Source organism: Chiloscyllium plagiosum, chromosome 6 (genome assembly GCF_004010195.1).
Source record: "Chiloscyllium plagiosum isolate BGI_BamShark_2017 chromosome 6, ASM401019v2, whole genome shotgun sequence".
Lineage (NCBI taxonomy): Eukaryota > Metazoa > Chordata > Chondrichthyes > Orectolobiformes > Hemiscylliidae > Chiloscyllium > Chiloscyllium plagiosum.
In genome coordinates this window covers 97587320-97596875 of record NC_057715.1, presented here as the reverse complement: position 1 = coordinate 97596875, position 9556 = coordinate 97587320, and the positions used below count along the sequence as shown (strand labels likewise).

The window sequence follows — 9556 nt, the reverse complement described above, 5'->3', positions numbered from 1 at the left end:
AATTGAAACATATTGAATACTGAATGTTCTGGACAGAGTAGATGTTGGGAAGATGTTTCCATTGGTAGGATAGACTAGGCCCCGATGGCAAAGCCTTAGAGTAAAGGGAAGACCTTTTAGAACAGAAATAAAGAGAAATGTCTTCAGTCAGAGAGTGGTGAGTCTGTGGAATTTATTGCCAATTTAGGCAATGGAGGCCAGGTCATTGAGTATATTTAAGACTGAGATTGATAGGTTCTTGAGTATCAATGAGATCAAGGATTCCAGGGAGAAAGCAGGAGAATAGGGAAGAGAAACCTATCAGCTATAATTGAATGCCGGAGCAGACTCAATGGCTGAATGGCTTAATTTCTGCTCCTATGTCTTATTGTTTTATGTGATTCCACAGTAGTATTGTTGACTCTTAATTGTCCTTTGAAATGGTCCCATAAACCACTCAGTTCAAAAATAATTAGAGATTGGTACCAAATGCTGACCGGTGATATTTAGATCTCTTGAAAGAATAAACAAAACATCTCTCAGCTTTCTACTGAATAGGAAACAAAGTTTCCCATCTTAGGATAGGATCACATCCCATATTAGGATGTGATCATTGTTACAATCCCAGCTAATGTTATTATTGAACGAGTGAGATCCTCAACTGAAATCTGGCTTGACTGATTTTTTTATTTCTCAAGGTAGTCTTTCACTAGAACACAAGCACAAACATTTCAGATCAGGCTTTGACAATAACCAGAAGTTTATTATGGAAAAGAAAAAAATTAGAATAAACCAAGCTATAACATGTAACACAATTTTGTCAGATTTCAAAACATTGGAAAAATACAATCTGATCTATCCCAACATTACCACTTTATAGTACTCAAACATCAGACAGAATTTGCTTCTCTGTCATATCTATAGTTTTGACTTGACTGTTACTTTCATTTCTCACTTCTGAGAGTTTGATAGTCTCTTCCCAGAGTATTCGCATAATTGAGTTTATACTTCCTCCATTTTGAATAGCCTCTGCAGGGTTCCAAACAATTGTGGTCTCGAATTTTCAATCTAAAATCTTTGCACTTACCTAACCTATTTCCAAACTAACTAATTTCTTTAGGAGAAACTATTACGAACATTCAGCTTCAATCATGACTTCTACAAACTGAAACCAATAGTTTTCCAAGCTATGTGTGTTACCGAGGCAAAAGAAAAATCAATTCTTGACTCTTCTAACTGAAGTTAAAAATCACACAACACCAGGTTATAGTCCAACAGGTTTATTTGGAAGTGCTAGCTTTCAGAGCACTGCTCCTTCATCAGGTAGCTGTGGAGCAGGACCATAAGACACAGAATTTATAGCAAAAGATTACAGTGTCATGCAAATGAAATGATATATTAAAGCTAGATTGCTGTTAAGTCTTTCATCTTTTAGAATGGGTTGCAAGTTTCGGTTCATTAATATGTAAATCCCAGAACTTCTTTTAAGTCACATCCTCGAGATAACTTCAGGTTTTATAAAAAAAGATAACATCTCAGTTCAGACAATGCACTAACGGTGTGAGGTTAGAGTCTGTCTGTATCCCAATCTTGAGTCAGACTGGTTCTATTTCCAAAGTGGAATTTATAAAATATTGCACGGATTGACTGCCTGCAGATTGTGCATTTTTTAAGTAAAACTAACTGAAAGCAGACTAATTATCTTCAGTATAAAACCTCTCCTAAAAGTCTCCCAATGCAAATAAAAAAATCCCATTAGCATTCCATCTATTTCGTACTGGTTTCAAAAAATCCATGTCTGCAGAAATTCTAACAGGTTAATCACAAACACAAACCAAAGCCAAAATGCCACGAGTTAAAAATTCAAACTCTAAAATAAATTATACTAAAATATATATAAATGGCACACTTTTCATCACACCACTTTTAATGTTTGTTTTTGCCCACCCTACTCCAATCAAATATTAAAATCTAGTTATGTTTCAGAAAGGCATGATGAAACAATTTTTCACATTTTACAATATATTTGGCATGCATTCATTTCCTACTCTGAGAAATTGAGGTAGAATATCAGTGCAGTGAAGGTGACCTAAGGCAAACATTATTTATTAAGTGTAATGATATAAACATTAGGAAAATTTTAATAGTGGAACTTTGAGGTTTACTCAGAAAAGAAGTACAACCACATTTGGTGTGATAGTTTATTCCATGAGTTAATTAGTCTGAAGTGTGATGTAGTTAAAATAACATATAAGAGATGGCACCCTTATACATTTTTGTTGTCAAGTGCCCTTGTCTTAAAAGGACCAAATGACCTTCCTAAGCTCATAATCATGGTTTCAGCAAGACTGAAGTACTGTAAATTGAAACAAATTCACTTGATTTCACAGAGGTAGTGGCACAGCAGTTCACATCTAATGTGGGTGAGTCACTGCTGTCTACATGCTTATGACTATAGGTAAAGCTTATTAGTGGCGTACCATGTCCTCAGCTTTCGTTCATACCTCAAAATAATTGATGACACACGCGGACCTCATACCACTCTACTTTGCTTCAGAGGACCAACTAAAGGAGGATATTATCAGTTTCACCTGATGTAGTTATGTGACAACATAAGCTGAGTGCATGAAGTCTGGAATATTGAGATAGATATTCCCAGCAAGTGGAGAATACTAAAGGTAGACACCAGAAAGATGTGTGACATATCCAAAGCACACCCTGATGAACACATTAACAAATGTAGGCCATTCAGCCCCTGCAGCTTGTTCCACCAGTCAATAGCATGACTGATCTGTGGCCTAACTCCACACACCTGCCTTTGGCCTATATCCCTTCATACCTTTGCTCAAAAAAGCTTTATCTCCGATTCTAAATTAATAACTGATCCAACATCCACTACCCATTTGTAAAAGAGAATTTCAAACATCTACCATCCTTTGTATGTAGAAATCATACAGATGTACTGTTTCCTCACATCTCTTATGAATGGTCTGGTCCTAATTTTTAGACTGTGCCCCCGATTCTAGAACCACCGACCAATGCAAATAGTTTATCTAAATTATCCTGCTAATTTCTTGAAGATTTCAATCAGATCATTCTCAGTCTAAGTTATAGAGAAAGTATAATCTCTCATCATTACTTAACCCGTGAAGTCCATTTATCATTCTTGTAAACCTATGATTTACTTTCTCCAAGGCAAATATATCCTTCCTAAGGTGTGGTGCTTAGTTCTGCTCACAGTACTCCAAGTGAGGTCTAACCACGGTTCTGTATAACTGCAGCATAACATATGCAACCTTGTAATCCAGACCTCGAGTTATAAAGACTAGTATTACATTAGCTTTCTTGATTATTTTCTGTACTTGTTTCTGACATCTATGCACCTGAACCCCCAATTTCTTTAGACATACACTTGATTATATTGAACTCCTTCTGCCTCAGTTTTGCCCATCCATTTTTTAATTTAATGGTATTTTCTGCACTGTCTACAATGTTACCTAAATTTATGTCTTCAGCAAATTTGGATGTATAACTTGTGATTTGTGTCAGTCACTTCAGAAAAGATTAGGACCTTACCAACTTCCATCTCATAGTTCGCCGTGAAACCTAATTGCAAAAATGCTGATGTTACTATGGAAGTGACTGATGTAACACTGCATTCACCCTTAGAAAGAGGAAAGAACGTGAAGAGAGAATTGCAAAAATAGAATATACATAGTATCTCCTCTGTAGGTTTAACAATGCTGCTTTTACTATTGCTCTAATTGGGATCAAGTAAATTGGTGTTGCCTAAGGAATGAATCTAAGTTATTCCTGACCCGAAAAGCAGAAAACTGCTTATGATAGAAATCTGACCTAAAAACAGGAAATGCTGGAAGTACTCATCAAGTCAGACTGCATCTGTGGAGAAAGGAGTAAAATTAATCATCAAGATTGGAAAAAGTTAGGAATGCAATAGCTTTTAAACAAGGCATGGGAGTACAATGACAAAATGAAATTCTGAGATAGGGCGAAAGATAGGAGAAATTCAATGAGTTGATCTTCCAAGGCCAAAGGGAATGGTGATGGGGGAAGAAATAAATAAAAGGTGTGTCTAAACAAGCAAAGGGAACAAAATGGGCGGCAATTATTAAGGTCTTAAATTCAAAGCTGAGTCCAAAAAGCTGGAAAGTCATAGTTTAAAGATTAGGAGCTGTCCCTCAAGCTTATGTTGAGCTTCATTAGATAAGTACAGTTGACTGAGGATAGTGATGTCAGCATGAGAGCAAGTTGGAAAATTATAATAACAGGCCACAAGAAGCTTGCGCTGTGGACTGAATGGAAGTGATCCGTAAAGTAGTCACTCAAGTTGTGTTTGATCTCTTTCATTCTAAACTGTGTACACTTATCAAAAACATCCCAAAACTAGTCACTTATCAATTGCTGCGTCTGAGGTTGTATGGAAAATGGTTTCTAACTCTGCACATTACAAATAATGTGTTGTATATAAGGCACTTCAGGATTTTTTGAGATGCACTTCTTAAGATCTGGGCTTTCCAGCATACTCTCTCATACACAACACAAAGTCAGTTCACAACATCCAACTTGTGATTCTCTTGAATTACAGAGAGGTTTAAATGCAAATATGGAAACTGTATCCTTGATGACAGGAACAAATCCATTTGTTAATTCTTGAATTAGTACTGTATTTTAATCACTTGCTAATATCTGTTCAGAGCAAAGCATAATCAGTCACAGTACACAGTTCCTTTGAGTAACTTTGTTACAGATCTCTCAAATTAAGAATGGTCAAACATTTGAAAGAATTGTAGTTGCCTAAACCCAGCTAATAATTTCTTGGAATTCAGTACAAATGGAAGCATGCCCACTTTCTGTGTCTTTCAAAAGTGTAACTAACTGCTTTATAAAGTGTTTGAATGTTACAATTTGTATTTTTTTGGAAATAGAGTCAACAATTTTCCATTCACTGGCTTATTGTGTCTATTTGATTTCTGAAAATGGTATCCATAGATTTATGGAATCCCTATGGAAGCAGGCTGTTCGGCTCAATGAATTCACACCACCCCTCCAAAAAGCATCCCACCCAGACCCACCACCCCACCCTATCCTTGCAACCCTGCATTTTCCCATGGCTAATCCACCTCGTCTGCAAATCCCTGGACACAATGGACAAATTAGCATGGCCAATTCAATTAGTTCCAATCTCCTTCAACAAACACATTTTCCCAAAACATTTGTTGTCTTGCATTGTAATTTTAATGAATTATGTTTTGATTATTCAACCATGGAATATTCTACTAATTATAACTGTTTGAACTGTTAATCATTTTTGAAAAAAAGTGTTCCTTTTATCTTTCAATGAGAATCTTAATTTCACACCCTCCAGTTACTAACTGAGTGTCATGGAGAAATTGTTTTTAATACTTTCAAAGCTCCTTATAATTTGTACGATCGCCTGTTGTTTCTGGGCTGCAGTTGTCTTTTGAAACAAATGCCATTGCTGTCAAACCATATATGACAGAAGATAATACGCCCAAACAGAATTCTAGATTCTTTTTTCATAATAATGATAATCACATTTAATTTGTGTTTTTGAATAATTATTTACATCAAGAGAAAGGATTGTGCTGATCTCGATGTTCTCATGGTCCTGCATGAATTCCCCAGTAGGGCTGTTTAATTCAGTTTGAATTTCCCTGTGTCTAGTGGTATACCACAGGGTTCAGTGCTGGGCTCATTGCTGATTGTTATGTACATTAATGATTTTGACATGAATCTAGGAGGTATGATCAGTAGGTTTGCAGATGTCATGAGAATTAGTAGTGTAAATAATGAGTAGGCAAGCCTTATAATAAAGGACAATATAGCTGGGCTGGTCAGATGGGCTGAAGTGTCAAATATAATTTAATCCTGAAAAGTGTGAAGTGATGTATTTTGGCAGGACAGCAAGACATGACAGTACACATTGAATATTAGCATCCTATGAAGTAGAGAATCAGAGGGACCTTGGTGTACATGACCGTATATTCCTGAAGGTAGCAGGATATGTAGATAAAGTAGTAAAGAAGGTATGTGGGATGCTTGCGATAGACCTTTATTAATCAAAGTATTGAATACAAGTACAAAGTGATTATGATGGAGCTCTCTGTAACATTAGTTTAGCTATAGCTAGAGCACTGGGCAGTTCTGGTCATCACACTAAAGAAGGAAGTGAAAATTTAACCCAGATGTTTCCTGGGCTACAGCAATTTAGCTATGAAGAAAGTAGAAAGACAGGTTATTTTCCTGAGCAGAGAAGGCGAAGGGGGATCTGATTGACGTGTACAACATTCTGAGGGGCATGGAGAGGCTGGATAAGAAGAAAAAATTCTCCTTAGTAGAAGGATCAATAGTCAAGGCTACAGTTTTCAGGTTACGAACAGAATATTTAGAGTGAGTTTGAAGGGAAAAAGATGCATCCAGAGGGTTGTGGGTATCTAGAACTCACTGCCTGGCAGGCTGATAGACCGTCAGAATATTTTAAAAACATTCAGATTAGCACTTGAAAAATCTTTAGCAGTGAAGGTTACGGGCCAAGTACTGGAAAATGAGATTAGAATAAATGGAGGTTTAGATGTTGGAATCTGTACCGAACAAAAAATGCCGGAAATCACTGCGAGTCAGGCAGCATCCGTGGAGAGACAGCAAGCTAACGTTTCGAATTTATATTACTCTTCATCAGAACTGATGGATGTTTGATGACAGGTGTGGACTCGATGGGGCGAAGCGTCTCTTTCCGCGCTATAACAACTCTGCTTTATAATTCATCGCACCCCAGGGCATTTTCTCCCTATACGTTGCTAAAACCATTTCAGTCTGGTTCTACACATTTAAAACAAAACATTAATCAGTTAAGACGAGCCTAGTGAGACACAGTTCAGCTTCTACGCTATTCTCAGGATGTTACAAACTATTGAAATAAATCCTCGTCATACTCCTTCTGCTCCACAGGTTGTCTTCCGGTATCCCATGAAGCTATGCGTTCCCAATCATCCATCAGCCTTTATGGTCTTTCATGGCGGTGGCTTTGAAAGTCAAACTCGTTGCTCAGGCAGTAGTCTTTGTAAACAAAGGGATTGAATCGATCGCGTCCGCCTTCACCCTGTTGGTCCTCCTGTATCCCAGAGTGCCACGCAGGTAGTCCTGCCGCCGGCGCTAGTAGTAGGAGCGGGAGTGAATTGAACAGATCGGTTTATTGTGGGAGAGGTTCAAATTGTTGTAAATACCATGTGTAGGAAAGTACCAGGAAAACGATGAAAACCAAAAAAACTAAAGCGGGAAAACTCGGAAAGAAAACCAAAGGTACAAAGAGCGCGTTTCTCTTCTGTTTCAAACAGTGAAAATTGTCCGCTGTTTCTTTAGGCCGCTTTATTAGTAAGTGGACATAAATGACTGGGAAAAAAGATGTGGAAATATCCTTAGGCGCAACCGAAATCCTAAACTGTACATCTGAAAACATGTGACGGGACACTCAGGTCCTATTCTACAAAGAGTTCGTTTTTTTGAAATAAAAACGGAAGATGCTGATTCCAAAATATAGTGGTAATTGTTAAACTTTTTTTCTGTGCAGATGCTGCTAGATTTATTAAGTTTTTCCGTTTTTATTTGAGGTTTCCATCTAGCGCAGTATTTTGCATTTATTTTGTCCTTTAAAAGTTTAGTTAATCAGTTATGGTTTGCTAATCGAAGTCTGTCATCTGCACTCCTACTGGCTGCATCACAGAGCGCGCAACTTCAGTCTCATTTGCACCTTTTCATGAGAGCACCACAAATATTCAGTTTGTCTAGAATATAGAACTGTACAGCACAGCACAGGTCATTCAGCCCATTTATCTAATTTAAGATCAACATAACCTATACACTCGGAGAAAGTGAGGACTGCAGATGCTGGAGATCAGAGCTGAAAAATGTGTTGCTGGAAAAACGCAGCAGGTCAGGCAGCATCCAAGGAGCAGGAGAATTGACGTTTCGGGCATAAGCCCTTCTTCAAGAGTGAGGAGGGTGTGCCAAGCAGGCTAAGATAAAAAGTAGGGAGGAGGGACTTGGAGGAGGGGCATTGGGAATGCGATAGGTGGAAGGAGGTTAAGGTGAGGGTAATAGGCCGGAGAGGGGGTGGGGCCAGAGAGGTCGGGAAGAAGATTGCAGGTCAAGAAGGCGGTGCTGAGTCCGAGAGTTGGGACTGAGATAAGGTGGGGGAGGGGAAATGAGGAAGCTGGAGAAATCTGCATTCATCCCTTGTGGTTGGAGGGGTTCCTAGGCGGAAGATGAGGCGTTCTTCCTCCAGGCGTCATGTTATCATGGTCTGGCGATGGAGGAGGCCAAGGACCTGCATGTCCTTGGTGGAGTGGGAGGGGGAGTTAAAGTGTTCAGCCACAGGGCGATTGGGTTGGTTGGTGCGGGTGTCCCAGAGTGTTCTCTGAAATGTTTTCGCAAGTAGGCGGCTTGTCTCCCCAATGTAGAGGAGGCCACATCGGGTGCAGCGGATGCAGTAAATGATGTGTGTGGAGGTGCAGGTGAATTTGTGACCGATATGGAAAGATCCCTTGAGGCCTTGGAGGGAAGTGAGGGGGGAGGTGTGGGCGCAAGTTTTGCATTTCTTGCGGTTGCAGGGGAAGGTGCCGGGAGTGGAGTTTGGGTTGGTGGGGGGTGTGGACCTGACGAGGGAATCGCGGAGGGAGCGGTCTTTCCGGATACCTGACGAGGGAGCTCACGGACAGTACCTCCTACTGCCCCCTTGACCATGACCCCACCTCCCACTACCAAACCATTATCTCCCAGACCATTCATAACCTTATCACCTCAGGGGATCTCCCATCCACCACTTCCAACCTCGTCCCACAACCCCGCACCGCCCGTTTCTACCTCCTGCCCAAAATCCACAAACCTGACTGCCCTACCTCCTGCCCAAAATCCACAAACCTGACTGCCCCGGCTGACCCACTGTCTCAGCCTACTCCTGCCCCACCGAACTCATCTCTGCATACCTCGACACGGTCCTGTCCCCCTTAGTCCAAGAACTCCCCACCTACGTTCGGGACACTATCGACGCCCTCCACCTCCTCCATGATTTTCACTTCCCCGGCACCCAAAGCCTTATCTTCACCATGGACATCCAGTCCCTATACACCACCATCCCCCATCACGAAGGCCTCAAAGCCCTCCACTTCTTCCTTTCCCGCCGACCCAACCAGTACCCCTTCACTGACACCCTCCTTCAACTGACTGAACTGGTCCTCACTCTGAACAACTTCTCTTTCCAATCCTCCCACTTCCTCCAAACCAAAGGAGTAGCCATGGGCCCCAGCTATGCCTGCCTCTTCGTCGGATATGTGGAACAGTCCATTTTCCGCAACTACACTGGCACCACCCCTTACCTTTTCCTCCGCTACATCGATGTCTGTATCGGCGCTACCTCGTGCTCCCACGAGGAGGTTGAACAGTTCATCCACTTTACCAACACCTTCCACCCCGACCTCAAATTTACCTGGACCGTCTCAGACTCCTCCCTCCCCTTCCTAGACCTTTCCATTTCTATCTC

At 40.5% G+C, this 9556-nt stretch overlaps 1 protein-coding gene across 3 annotated transcripts in view; it reads left to right on the top strand.

Moving 5' to 3' along the window:
• Positions 1-5330: 5330 nt before the first annotated feature.
• Positions 5331-9556, top strand: part of c2cd3 (C2 domain containing 3 centriole elongation regulator) — a 165548-nt gene continuing 161322 nt past the window's right edge. Inside the window, exon 1 of one of the 3 annotated variants that reach the window (XM_043692198.1) lies at positions 5331-7320. In XM_043692198.1, coding sequence (XP_043548133.1) covers positions 7272-7320 — 49 coding nt within the window. In that variant the 5' untranslated portion in view covers positions 5331-7271. Of the gene's footprint in view, positions 7561-9556 lie in introns of all 3 variants that reach the window. The other 2 variants (XM_043692199.1, XM_043692201.1) reach the window with 2 other exon arrangements.